The 13,604-nt window shown below is 49.6% G+C and overlaps 2 protein-coding genes across 2 annotated transcripts in view; one reads left to right on the forward strand and one right to left on the reverse strand.

Moving 5' to 3' along the window:
• Window positions 1-435: 435 nt before the first annotated feature.
• Window positions 436-13,284, reverse strand: LOC136311164 (proteoglycan 4-like). Its single transcript, XM_066240386.1, has 3 exons — window positions 13,079-13,284; window positions 4,578-5,178; window positions 436-459 (listed from the first exon to the last, which is right to left on the reverse strand). Exons 1-3 carry the CDS (start codon window positions 13,282-13,284, stop codon window positions 436-438), a joined length of 831 nt encoding a protein of 276 aa, XP_066096483.1.
• The window catches only part of HOMER2 (homer scaffold protein 2), a 78,260-nt gene continuing 77,879 nt past the window's right edge, over window positions 13,224-13,604 (forward strand). Inside the window, 2 exon segments of the mRNA XM_066238171.1 lie at window positions 13,224-13,354; window positions 13,356-13,372. Of these exon segments, the coding sequence (XP_066094268.1) occupies window positions 13,283-13,354; window positions 13,356-13,372 (89 nt within the window). The 5' untranslated portion in view covers window positions 13,224-13,282.

The raw sequence follows: 13,604 nt of genomic DNA on the forward strand, positions 1-13,604 counted from the left end.
CCAACCGGCCAGGGCCATAAATTGCATTTTAATTAAAACAAAACCTTACTGCCTTTATTAAACTCAAGACACTGAATGTCTAGCTTGTTTGGCCATAGTCCACTGTTCAGTGCGGTGGTTGTGGGAGGGCAGTCGTGTTACCGTGGTGCTGAGTGAAGCAACCCGAACGTGAAAGAGCCTCCCAGGCTCCCCTGGCTGGCTTGTAACAGAATGGCCCAAGGTGAAATTTCAGCTTCCAGGGTAGAATTGGTATCCAGTGTCTCCCTCTGTAAACACTAACCTTAGATTTGATAGATATAAGCTTCCTGACTTATTTCCATACAATGACCCAGCTGGATCCAAAGGTAAGAAAATATGATGTCACCAGTTATCTGTAGTCATTCCCTGATTAATACCTGGCCAATGAATACCTGATTTGTTTGTTCTAAATTAGGACTACATCTCATTGTCGTCCCTCAACTGTGGGGAACCATGCCAGAGGCCAGAGCTGCCAGAGTCTGGGATCATCCAAGGCCTTCGGCAGTAGAGGCAGCAGTAAGAGGCTGTATATAGCCCTGTGTGGAGGACGTTGGAGGAGGAGGGCCACGTGTGCAGAGGCAGCAGGCCCGCGGGAGTCTTGTGTTTGGGAAAGTAGCCCAATGGTGACTAGCTCCTGGGAGCATGCAGTCTGGCAGGGAGCCTTTACCTGCAGAGCCCCAGGTGGCTGGGCTGGCCCCACTCACTGACACAACACTCTAGTTTATTTTTCCCAAATACGTCTTTCATGGGCAAGAATCACTCCAGGCTCTTACTACACAGGCAGATTCCAATACTGCCCCCCAGCAGGACTGAGTGGGTCTGTGTAATAAACGCCCTGTGTGATCTATGTGACGAGGCAAGTTTGGGGAAGTCCTACTCCAGCTGTTCACAGGAGCGTCACAGCAGTCCTTTCCTTCCATGTGCTTTTATTTCCTGTCAGTTTGGCTTATTTGGCCCAACTTGGGCTCTGTAAGAGTCTCATGTTGTCTCAGATGGGACAACAGGGGCCTCATTGTTCTCATCCTCATCTTCTTCAGGACTCTGGATTCCTGGCCCCTCCGGCCAAGGCCAGGTTGTAGCCATTTGTTGGGTCCCAGCTAGAATGAGTGTGTATGTTTTCTCCCTTTTCTTGGGTCATCCTTCCCCCTCCTGTAATAAGAAATAATTTTAGAAGAGGCAGTTACATGGGCTGTTGGTGCCAGTTTGGTGTCTTTTATGTTAAACCTCTTACCTGCTCTAATTAGTCAAGCACATTGTATCTGCAGAATAAGGAATAAGAAGTAAATTGAACATGTTTCTACTTTCTGGGCATTGAATAACTTGTTTAGATTTGGAATAACAAAATAGTTCTGGAGACGCAGAGTGATGATGGTTGCACGGCAGTGTGAACATGCTTGACTCCACTGAGCTGTACGTACACTTAAAAATGATTAAAATGGGCCCTGGCCGGTTGGCTCAGTGGTAGAGCATCGGCCTGGCGTGCAGGAGTCCCAGGTTCAATTCCCAGCCAGGGCACACAGGAGAAGCACCCATCTGCTTCTCCACCCCTCCCCCTCTCCTTCCTCTCTGTCTCTCTCTTCCCCTCCCGCAGCTGAGGCTCCATTGGAGCAAAGTTGGCCCGGGCGCTGAGGATGGCTCCATGGCCTCTGCCTCAGGCACTAGAATGGCTCTGGTTGCAACAGAGCGATGCCCCAGATGGGCAGAGCATCGCCCCCTGGTGGGCATGCCGGGTGGATCCCAGTCGGGTGCATGCAGGAGTCTGTCTGACTGCCTCCCCATTTCCAACTTCAGAAAAATACACACACACAAAAAAAAAGATTAAAACGATCCATTTTGTGTTATATATATGTTTCCACAGTTAGGAAAAAAACAACTTGTTCAGGAGACAATGCACCCAAAAACCAACTGAGAAAGACATTTACAAAATGATCAACCAGCAAATACAAAGAAACCCCTCAATGTAAAGGGATACTCAAGTAAAGTCAACCTAACACCTGTACAGCTTTGTGCTGGAGGTAAAGAAAGAACTGGTAGTTTGGAGAAATATGCAAATGAAAGAGATGCCGTGTACAAAGAGAACAATAGATCATATGTAATAGAAAGCAAATTTCTGTCTGGCCTGTGGTGGCGCAGCAGATAGCGTCGGCCTGGAACACTGAGGTCGCCAGTTTGAAACACTGGGCCTGCCCAGTCAAGGCACATACAATGAGCAGTCAATGAATAACTAAGGTGAAGCAACTATGAGTTGATACTTCTTGTCCTTCCAACCCCCAAAAAGAAAGCTAATTTCTCTCTGTGTGTGTGTGTATGTGATAAAGAGAGACAGATAAGGACAGACAGACGGGAAGGGAGAGAGATGAGAAGCATCAATTCTTTGTTGTGGCATCTTAGTTGTTCACTGATTGCTTTCTCATATGTGTCTTGACAGGGGGTTGGGGGGCTACAGCAGACCAAGTGACCCCTTGCTCAAGCCAGTGACCTTGGGCTCAAGCTGGTGAGCCTTGCTCAAACCAGATGAGCCCACAATCAAGCTGGTGACCTCGGGGTCTTGAACCTGGGTCCTCCGCATCCCAGTTCAACACTCTATTCACTGTGCCACCACCCGGTAGGGGAAGAAAGCTAATTTCTAAGGGGAAGAGTGTGCTGAAGAGACAACCTTCATATTACTGACCAGCCTGTGTGTAGAGTGTGGGGAGTTGTCTGCTGGGGGAATGAGGATGAGGAATCACAAAGAAAATGGTGACAGAGAAGACTCCCTGGGTGGGTGGTGATGGAGAGGCCTCTTGCTTTGAGTGAGCAGAGAGGTATTGTCTTGATTCAAGGTGATTTTCTGCTAACTTCTGGTATTATAACTGAAGTTACAGAAGTAAATTCCTAGATTCTCCTGAGCAGTGAGCTGTTGGCACTGGTTAGAAATGGCCAGAGAAGGAGGGCCACCGCCAGACCATGCACGTCTGCCCACGCGGGAGCTGGAGCAGAGCTGGAGGTGGGCTCTGGAGCAGCGCAGGCAAAGGCTTTGTGGACCAGACAGCCAGAAACCCCGTGGACAGCTGATGTGAGACAGGTGGCTTTCCGGAAAGGTGTTACCCGCAGGAGGACCCCAGATTTGCAGGGAGGCCTCACTTGGGACAACTGCTCAGCTTTATTGGAAGCAAAGACTCTGGGAAGCAGAGCCACTGTGGTCCCCCAGATGGGGCTGGGGAAGAGAGTGGGAGTGGGGCTGTGTGTCTAATAAGCTACCCATGCCAGCCGAGCCATCTGGGGCTAGTCTGGCACATAGTAGGCGTTCAGTAAATATTTGCTACATTGAAATGAATTGAAAACCCACTTGTTTCTATTCTGTATGATGTGCATTTTGTTTGTTTGTTTTCCTCTTAGTTTTTTGGTGATGAGTTATTTCCTTTTTTTTAGAAAGAAGATATCTGACTCAGCTAAATAAGCGCAAAGAGGGGCTGATTCACATCTAAAACAGGATGGCCCCCTGGGTGCTGATGACCACTCTTTCATCCGCAGGCTCCCTCTCCAGCCCTGGTGAGTTCATCTCTGCCTTCCTCAGCCCGAGGAAGTGCTCTTCCGGGTTCGGGCGCTGTCTTGCTGATGGCTCCGGAGTCTCCCTTCCAAGCTCTGTACCTGCAATGTGCAGCTTCCTGCTGGATACCTCCTCTTGTTTGCTCCTCAGATTCTGGCATCTCAGCATGCCCACAGTTTGCGCTCAGCCTCTCTCCTCTCTAATTTGCTGCTGCTCCTCTCCCTCCGGGATTCCATGTATCCTTCAGAGGCATCACCATCTGCTCACCATCTCTGGTTGGAAACCTCAGTACTGTGCATGATTTCACCACCTTCTTTTTTTTTTTTTTTTTTTTTTTTTTTAATTTTATATAGAGACAGAGAGAGAGTCAGAGAGAAGGATAGATAGGGACAGACAGACAGGAACGAAGAGAGATGAGAAGCATCAGTCATCAGTTTTTCATTATGACACCTTAGTTGTTCATTGATTGCTTTCTCATATGTGCCTTGACTGGCGGGGCCTTCAGCAGACCATGTAACCCCTTGCTCGAGCCAGCGACCTTGGATCTAAGCTGGTGAACTTTGCTCAAACCAGATGAGCCTGCATTCAAGCTGGTGACCTCGGGGTCTCAAACCTGGGTCCTCCGCATTCCAGTCTGACAATCTATCCACTGCGCCACGGCCTGGTCAGGCTTCACCACCTTCTTAACTCACTCTCAGTGATGAGTCTGCCTCAGACATGGCTCTGGACTCTCCCTCTCCCTGTCCGACCTGCCCATCCCAGCTACTCTAGAAATACAACACAAACAGGCGCCGATCCATTCTCCTGCAGCAGCCAGTCAGGGGCCACAAATCCGTATAACTCTAGTCCATCTCAGAGAGAGCTAGCAGGCCTTAGAATGAACTTCTACCCTGTGCTCAGAGGAGATACTGCTCCTTCTTGGCCTCCAAAATTCCTGGGATTTCTTAGTTCCCTGCTAGAGCCCAAAGTCTCAAGAAAGTCCAGCTAGTGATATAGGGTGTGTTCCTTTTTGTTTTACTCGTTCCCAAACTCTGGGACCCTGGGGCCCTGGGGCTCTGGCTCTCTGGGGCTCAGCAGTTCTGGGGCTCAGTGGTTTTGGGGCTCTGGGGTTCAGCGGTTCTGGGGCTCTGGGGTTCAGTGGTTCTGGGGCTCTGGGGTTCAGCAGTTCTGGGGCTCTGGGGCTCAGCAGTTCTGGGGCTCTGGGGTTCAGTGGTTCTGGGGCTCTGGGGCTCAGCAGTTCTGGGGCTCTGGGGTTCAGCGGTTCTGGGGCTCTGGGGCTCAGCAGTTCTGGGGCTCTGGGGTTCAGTGGTTCTGGGGCTCTGGGGCTCAGCAGTTCTGGGGCTCTGGGGTTCAGCGGTTCTGGGGCTCTGGGGCTCAGCAGTTCTGGGGCTCTGGCGTTCAGTGGTTTGGGGGCTCTGGGGTTCAGCGGTTCTGGGGCTCTGGGGTTCAGCGGTTCTGGGGCTCTGGGGCTCAGCAGTTCTGGGGCTCTGGGGTTCAGTGGTTTGGGGGCTCTGGGGTTCAGCAGTTCTGGGGCTCTGGGGCTCAGCAGTTCTGGGGCTCTGGGGTTCAGTGGTTCTGGGGCTCTGGGGCTCAGCAGTTCTGGGGCTCTGGGGTTCAGCGGTTCTGGGGCTCTGGGGTTCAGTGGTTTTGGGCTCTGGGGTTCAGTGGTTCTGGGGCTCTGGGGTTCAGGGGCTCACATCTACTTCTCTTTGGGCGCCGTGAGGCTTACAGCAGTGATCCTCAGTCTTGAGCACATTGGAATCGGTTTACTGACGCCTGGGCACCACCCAGACCAGTTCATCATTCTCTCTGGAGGAGGCGCCCTGGCATTGGCATTTTGTCAAGGCTCTTGAGGTGATTTTAATCTTCAGCCCAGGTTGAGAATGACTGAGAATGCCTTGGGTTCTCAGAATGGTGTCTTCTCTTCAGCTCTCCAAGTGGAGATGCCATCATGCCATCTTCCTACTTCAGAACGTTCCCTTACTCTTCTCTGTGGCCCTTAGAATCAAGTCCAAACTCCTTCGCATACCCTCCAAGTACTTTCACAGTGTGGACTCAACTTACCTCTCGTGCCTGGCCACTTCTCATCACACTCTGTTAAGCCAACCACATGGACTCTCCTTGTCATTCCCTGTATGTGCCAAGCCCTTTCATGCCCTGTGCCTTAGCAAATACTGGTTTATTTGCCAGAATGGAATTCTTTCCCACGTGTCCTTTATGGTCCCGCTGAGATAGCCCCTTTTTGAAGCCTTCCAGAGTCAGTATCTCATGGAATCTCCTTCATACCCTGGTTATGTTATACTTTGCTTGTTAGGTTGTTTGAAGTCAAAGACTGACTCAGTTAAGGTTGTATGAATGGATGAAGGCCCATAATCCTTGGAGGCACCTGGGACAGATAGATTCAGGAAAGCCCTGGATGGTGGAAACTGGTGGAAACCATTTACAGCTTGCCTTTCTAAGGGCAGGTCACTGGCTGAATTGGAAACAGAAGGGGCTGGGGCTGGTAGTTCCTTATTGATCTGGTGTCATCTTAAAGAGACGCCCCATTGTCTTCTTCAACCCTCAGGTGCACTGAAGCTGTGGAGAGCTTTGGACACGGGTTCAGAAAGTGTTACCTGACAGAAAGCATGTGTGTGCTATTTCCATACAGTTTCAGAATATTCAAACCAACACTACTAACCTTTAAAATGTTGACTATATATATATATATACACACACACATATCATTAGAATAGTATTAATTCAGTCACCATAAAGAATGGAAATTGCACCCCAGTTCCACCATTATAGCCAGTAGTTGTACAAGTACTTCCAGTACTGGGAACGTGCATACCAGGGACAGAACTAAGCACTTTACATGTATTAGCTTGCCTAAGCTTCCTAACAGTCCAACACGGAACCCCCGTTTTACAGATAAGAGAATGGAGGTTCACGGAGGTTAAAAGAGCTTGCCCCGTGTCTCAGACATAGTCAGTGGCACAGCTGGGACATAGCCCAGTTCTGACTCCAGTGTTTGTACTGTTATCCTGTATTGTTTTTTTATCCTATAGTCCTTCTGCTGTTCCAACAAATCAAACTTTTCATTTTTTATACTTCCAGGCCTTGTCCGTACATGCTAGTAGATTTTATGAAGTTACATGCACAGAGCAGCTATCACACAGATTATTTTCTTTGTATCATAATATATCATACATAATACATTTTCTTTATACCATATTATAGCTTCATATCATAATCCACATCCAATCCATCAGCAAGGACTGCTGAGTCTGCCTCCAGTATATATCTCTGATCTATAATCCACTTCCTCCATCCCTACCCTTTTCTTTTGTCTGGGTTCCAGCTAGAGCCTCTTAACTGGTCTGCATACTTTTCCTCTTGTCTCCTTTTAGCTCCTCTCTTTCTAGGAGCCACAGTGATCTTTAAAAAAATGTAAGCTAGATCATGCTTCTTCCCAACCTGTCAATCAGTGCATTTGGATAAACCCCAAATCCTTACCCTGGCCTCAGGGTCCTCTGTCCCTCTCCCTCCGCATCACACGCCTTGCTAGGCTCCCAGCATTCTAACCACATGAACCTTCTCTAGTTCCTAAAAACTGCCCAGTTCTCTGCCACCCCAGGCATATGCACAGTGTCCTATGCCCAGAGCCTTTCCCCTCCACACTGTGCCTGGCTTATGTCTCTTTGTTCTTCAGGCCTCCTCTTAGATGGCTCTTCAAAGACCCCTCTCAGCCTAAACTAGGACTCTTTTTTATTCACACAGCTCATAGCCTATATATTTGTGTGATTATTTGATTAATATAGTTCACAAAATCTCAAACATAGTTCCATGATGGAAAAACTGTATTTCTTTTCTTTTTTTTTTGTATTTTTCTGAAGCTGGAAACGGGGAGGCAGTCAGACTCCCGCATGCACCCGACCAGGATCCACCCGGTACGCCCACTAGGGGGCAATGCTCTGCCCATCCGGGGTGTCGCTCTGTTGTGACCAGAGCCATTCTAGCGCCTGAGGCAGAGGCCATGGAGCCATCCCCAGCGCCCGGGCCATCTTTTGCTCCAATGGTGCCTCAGCTGCGGGAGGGGAAGAGAGAGACAGAGAGGAAGGAGAGGGGGAGGGATGGAGAAGCAGATGGGCGCTTCTCCTGTGTGCCCTGGCTGGGAATTGAACCCGGGACTTCCGCACACCAGGCCGACGCTCTACTACTGAGCCAACCGGCCAGGGCCAAAACTGTATTTCTTTTGCTGAGCACTTTATCCCTAGTGCCTAGCACAGTACCAGATACATAGTTAGGTGATCAATATTTGCTAAAAGAATAAATATTTTTTGTTACTATATAGTCCTCAAAAATATAATCTAATAGCTGTATAATACTTGATAGTTATCCATTTAATTAATGGCTTTAATGAGACTTGTTTTATGTGCATTTGAAAGAACTGAACTCTTATGGTCAAACGAAAACAAATGTTTAAAGTCTCTGGCGTAACAGTCTCAAATATGAACACATTAATAGTAACATTATATGTGTACATGGTAAGCCTCATTTTGCTGTTGAAAGAAAAAAAATGCACATTACAGATTTTGAAATCAATTTAGTGGGTTGTGAGCAGAACAGCTTTTAAATAGAACAGAATGAAAAATGTCAGAGGATAAAAATTGTTTCGTGAAATTTTCACTTAACTTTTGTTTCCATTTTATATAGCTATAACTTTAGATAAAGTTGAAATATACACTGGATAAAATGTAAACTATATTTCTTACTGTTGGTTGCAGTTAAAGAATGGAGAAGCCCAGATTTCAGTGGTTTGCTGTGAGTTAGGAAGCCAGTTTCAAGCCCCTGGCATCATCTGATGAGTTATTTGTTCATGGTTTCCCATGTTTACCTTCCTGACTGGCCTATCACTAGATTGTTTGGGAAGATTTGGTAGAGAGAAGACACCAAGGGCTTTTTTTTTTTTTTTTTTTTTTTTTTAGCTAGAGAGAGAAAGATATGAATTGAGATCAATGAGAAGCATCACCTCATAGTTGCACTATTTAGTTGTTCATTGATTGCTTCTCATATGTGCCTTGACTGGGGGGCTCTAGCCGAGCCAGTGACCCCTTGCTCTTTGCTCAACTCAGTGACCTTGGGCTCAAGCCAGGGACCTTGGGCTTCAAGCCAATGACCTTTGGGCTCAACTTAGTGACCATGGGACCGTACTGATCCCACACTCAAGCCGGTGACCCCATGCTCAAGCTGACAAGCCTGCACTCAAGTCAGACGAGCCCGTGTTCAAGTTGGCAACCTTGCAGTTTCAAACTGAGGACCTCAGTGTCCTATGTTGATGCTCTATCCACTGTGCCACCACTGGACAGGTGAGTCAATTTTATATTTACAGAAAGGTTGCAAAGATATAGTGTCCTCGTATACCCATCACGTGGTTTCCCCATTGTTAGTATCTTATATAACCATATGGCCCATGTAAGGAACCAACACTGGTTACATCACTATGGACTAAGCTCTAGACTTTGTTGGGACTCTACCAGTTTTTCCTCTTTCTCTTCCAGGATCTAATCCATGATCCCATGAGCATTTTGTCATCACATCTTAATCTCCTGGTCTGTGACAGTTTCTCAGTCTTTCCTTGTTTGTCATGACCTTGACAGTTTGGAAAAATACTGGTCAAATATTTTGTAGAATGTCCCTCAGTGTGCATTTTTCTGGTGTATTTCTCAAGAGTGGACTGTGGTTGTGGGCTTAGGGAAAAAATATCACCCAGATGATGGGCACATCTCATCACATCCTATCAGGCGTGTGTGATATCAACATGGCTATCTCTGGTGAAATTAACCTTGATCACTTGATCAAGGGGTGTTTGTCAGGTTTCTTCACTGTAAAGTTATTATTTTCCTGTCCTATATCCTGTTCTTTAGAAGCAAATCACTAAAACACTTAGACCAGCCTGCATTCAAAGGGGTAGGGGAATGGAGGTATTAAATTTTACCTAGATGCGGAAGAATCTACACACACTATTTGAAATTCTTCGGTAGGGAAGATTTGTCTCTTCTGCAGTTACTCAGTAATTTATATCAGTATGGACTTATGTATATTTATTTTACAGTTTGCATTATGATCCTGCACAGTGTGATTTACTGTGTTGTCCAGATGATCCAGCTTTGCCATTGGGAGCTCTTTTAGTTGGCTCCTATGTCCCTTTGACATACTCCCATCCTTTTGTATTTTGGGGTTTTGTTTTTATTTTTTGAGCTCTGCCTTACTTTCTAGCATTACAAGATATTCTAGTCAAGTCTTGTGTTTTACCTTGCTCCAGATTAAAAGCCTCCCTTTCTCTAGGAACTAGCTGTTGAGAGACGAGTAGAGATGTGGAAGTTACCTTCTGGCCCAGAGGGTGCCCAGGATGGCGAGGAGGATTAGTTGGCAGCACCGAGGAAGAGCACACGTGGGGTCGCCCCATCCCCTTTGTTTTTCAGTCTTATGTAGCACTCTGGTGAGCCAGTGTGGTTATCCGATCTGCCCAGTTAGAGTGCAGAATGTTCTTCAGACCGATGGGTTGTGCTCAGCCAGTGAATTCTGGAAGCCTCTGCTGCCCACACAAAACAGCCGGAATCCCAAGTCCCCGAGCAGGTGCTGGTCAAGGTCTGGCCACCCAGATTTGTGGGGGCATCTCTGCCCAACTTCTTCCCAACTCTGCATCTAGTCAGACAACAATGTTTATCTTCCCAAGGCTGCTATTTCAAATTTGGCTTCCACCCCATCTCCTCTGTGCCATGCGTATTCAGTAGGTAGCCTTGTCCCCTTTAGAAAAAAAGAGCCCACCAGGCAAGTTCCTTCAGCTTCCTCACTTTCCTCACTATGCCCTCCTTCCCCCTCTGAGGCTTGCTCCACTGTCCCCAGCCAGGAGCGGCCCTTCTTTCCGGCATCTTCATTCTGTCCCCCTCACTGCCTCCTCTTGCTCAGCCTGCAAGGACACTTGCATCTGGCCTAAAAAGACCCTTCTCGGGGCCCTGGCCAGTTGGCTCAGTGGTAGAGCGTCGGCCTGGCGTGCAGGAGTCCCAGGTTTGATTCCCGGCCAGAGCACACAGGAGAAGCGCCCATCTGCTTCTCCACCCCCTCTCCTTCCTCTCTGTCTCTCTCTCTCTCTTCCCCTCTGGCAGCCGAGGCTCCATTGGAGCAAAGTTGGCCCAGGCACTGAGGATGGCTCTGTAGCCTCTGCCTCAGGTGCTAAAATGGCTCTGGTTACAACAGAGCAACGCCCCAGATGAGCAGAGCATCGCCCCCTGGTGGGCATGCCCGGTGGATCCCGGTTGGGCACATGCGGGAGTCTGTCTGACTGCCTCCCTGTTTCCAACTTCAGAAAAATACAAAAAATACAAAAAAAAATAAAGACCCTCCTCGGCCTTGCCTCAGCCTCCAGCCAGTAAGGAACCTCTCTCCCCTTCACTGCAGGCCTCTTGAAAGAAGACACTTAACCATCATTTCCCTTGACAACTGGGGCCATGGAGACTCTTGATGGGAGATGTGCCACAGAAAAAGGGTGACTGGGATGGCCTCAGTGAAGGGGAGGCACTGATAGGGAAATTAAGTGGTTGCTCTCTAAGGAAGATTCCAAGATGATGAACTACTACTAGTATGCACTAACCCTGACGCTTAGACAAGGCTCTGGGAGTCTGGGATAGCTCCTGGGCCTGGGCCTGGGGTTGAGGAGAGGGGTGGAGGCCGCTTCCCACGAGGAACAGGAGAGGCATCCATTTCCAAACCTTGTCAGATCAACCCTTTCCTCTCCTCGTTCTGTTGCGAGAGCCTTTATCAGAGTGGCAGCCACTTTATCCCGGAGTATTCCACCGCAGTGGGCTCACACCTCCAGCACCGCTATGCTTTCTGCTGACTGTGTGAAGCAGCCCAGTGATTCACCAGCCCAACTGTTTGGCATCACTGTATCTTCCCAAGGTAACGTGGGCGCGCCCTTTCCATCAGTGGAGCAAAGGAAACTCCCATTCTGAGTTTGGACACTACTTGGCCTCACTGCACTGTGAGTCTGTGTTCTGGTACCCCTTTACCAGCTGAACTGGCTCCTGCCATTTATTCCTCTTTGACACTGCCAGAAACTCCCCCAGCCCTGGTCTTGAGAGTTCAGTTTGTGTGTAAATTTTCTCTAGGATCAAGTGCTTATCTGTTCCTGCCTCTAAACTTGAGCTTACAAACCCTGGCCAATTTTGTGTGTCGGTGGCCTGGCCTATTCGCTAATTCATTCATTCAACAAATATTTGTGGGGGACTTTCAGACACAGTTCTAGGCACTAGAGATACAATGATGAACAAAAGGATGTGGCTTCATAGAGTTTGCAGATGTGCCTGGGAGACATAATAAACTAATAATTGCACAAATATAACAATAAGTACAGCAATTCACAGGCTTGTCTAGGGCATTAATTAAAGGTTTCACAAAGAAGCAACAGTTTAACTGAGATCTAAAGAATGAGTAGGAATTGACTAGGCAAGGCAGTTGGGGTGTCAGAGACAAGAGAGGAGAAACTCTTCCCAGACTTCTAAAATCAAACATGCAAAGCTCCTGGAGTTGAAAGGAGGCAGGCCAGATGGGTGGAGTGCAGAAAGTAAGGAGGAAATTGAGAAGGAAAAAGGCTGGAGAGGGCAGTGGAGGTGCAGTGGGGCCAGGCCTTGGACACATGTTGAGTGTCTTGGTCTTCATCCCAAGGGCAGTGGGAAAGAAGCCACTGAAGGAGTTTAGGAAGAGTGACATGATCAGGTTTGTAATTCTGAAAATTACTGACAACTGTTGGTGCCTCCCCACCAAAAAACTTTGGGGGCTAGCAGGTAAAGCTGTGGTCCCAGGACAGATAAAGAGCTTGTTCCCTGACTTTTTACTGCCCTGAGATGCCAGGCTCATGTGTACTCTCAGCAGAAGATGATCCTGTGCAGGCCCCAGAGGGAGGTCGAGGGTTAGGTTAGTCCAGGTGACAGCCAGTAGCAGGGAATCAGGACCTGATAGGTGGAAGGGGATTAGGAGACTGGTCTGCTTTATATTCCACGTTTCCTTGCTCTAAGAGTAAGGACAAGCTTGATCAAGCCTCCTTTAAAGTTATTGATTGATTACTCTCTATTTGGGAGCCCCTGTCCCATCTTTTCTCAGGGAAGAGCCTAGAACACCTGCTATGATCCTGCCAGGTGGGCTTCCGCTAGTCCCCTGAGCTACGCAGCTTGGCAGTGGACAGCAAGATGAGGTGGGTTTCGAGGGGTATGGCTATGTCCATCTCAGATTCTGAAGAGCCCAGCTCTGATATGAATGTGTGACCTTGGACAAATCACTTCCCCTTTGGGGCCTCTGTGCCCTCACCTGCAAACTAGGGGAGCCTCAGGACCCCCTCCAGCTGCGAGTGGCTCTCAGGCAGGCAGGCGGGATGCTCGCTGGCAGCACTGCGCGGAGCCCCTGGTGGGCACGCGGCGGGGGCGCGCCAAAGCTGGATCGCAAAGGGAAGGGGTCTGCCTGGGAGGCCGGGTGGCCACCGAGCACTGGCACCCCAGCGCCTGGGTTGGGCGCGAGGCCCCGGGGGCCACAAGGTTACGTAAGGAGTGGGGCGGGGCGGGCACCGCCCCAAACGCGCTGCCCTGCCCCCGGTGGCCCAGCCCCCGCCTGCCTGCCCGCGCCTGGCGGCGGCAGTGGCAGCACAGCCCGCGGAATGGAGCGGCGCCGGGGCTGAGCCAGGCGCACACGGGCCGCCGCATGTGCTGCGCCGGGAGCAGCTGCCGAGCGGGCGGACAGCGAGTGCGAGAGGCCCCGTCGGAGCAGCCGCGGGAGAGCGCCGGAGATGGGGTGAGTGAGCCCGCCGCGCCGCAGGGCTGCGGGCCACCACCCGCGTCGGCTCGGAGCGCCTGCGCCCAGATCCTGGAGCTAGCGCGCTGCCAACCCCGCACCCTCCACCCCGGGCCCGCGGCCCTTCTCTCCAAGCCGCCTGGGCACCACACGGGGACAGGTGGCTGGCCAGCTTCGCTGCCTCGGCCATGCGGGCGCGGTCAACTCCAGGGCCTGTGTCTGTGAGTGTAGG

Source organism: Saccopteryx bilineata, chromosome 7, assembly GCF_036850765.1.
Source record: "Saccopteryx bilineata isolate mSacBil1 chromosome 7, mSacBil1_pri_phased_curated, whole genome shotgun sequence".
NCBI lineage: Eukaryota > Metazoa > Chordata > Mammalia > Chiroptera > Emballonuridae > Saccopteryx > Saccopteryx bilineata.

What these genes read in the sequence shown, in the direction of transcription:
- LOC136311164 (XM_066240386.1), bottom strand. Translation starts at nt 13,284, where the DNA reads ATGCGGCGGCCCGTGTGCGCCTGGCTCAGCCCCGGCGCCGCTCCATTC. An exon ending in CGCCCAACCCAGGCGCTGGG is followed by an intron (nt 5,179 to 13,078) that starts GTGCCAGTGCTC and finishes ACTGAACCCCAG; the next exon opens with AGCCCCAGAACCGCTGAACC. An exon ending in CAGGGCCCCAGGGTCCCAGA is followed by an intron (nt 460 to 4,577) that starts GTTTGGGAACGA and finishes GGTTCCCCACAG; the next exon opens with TTGAGGGACGACAATGAGAT.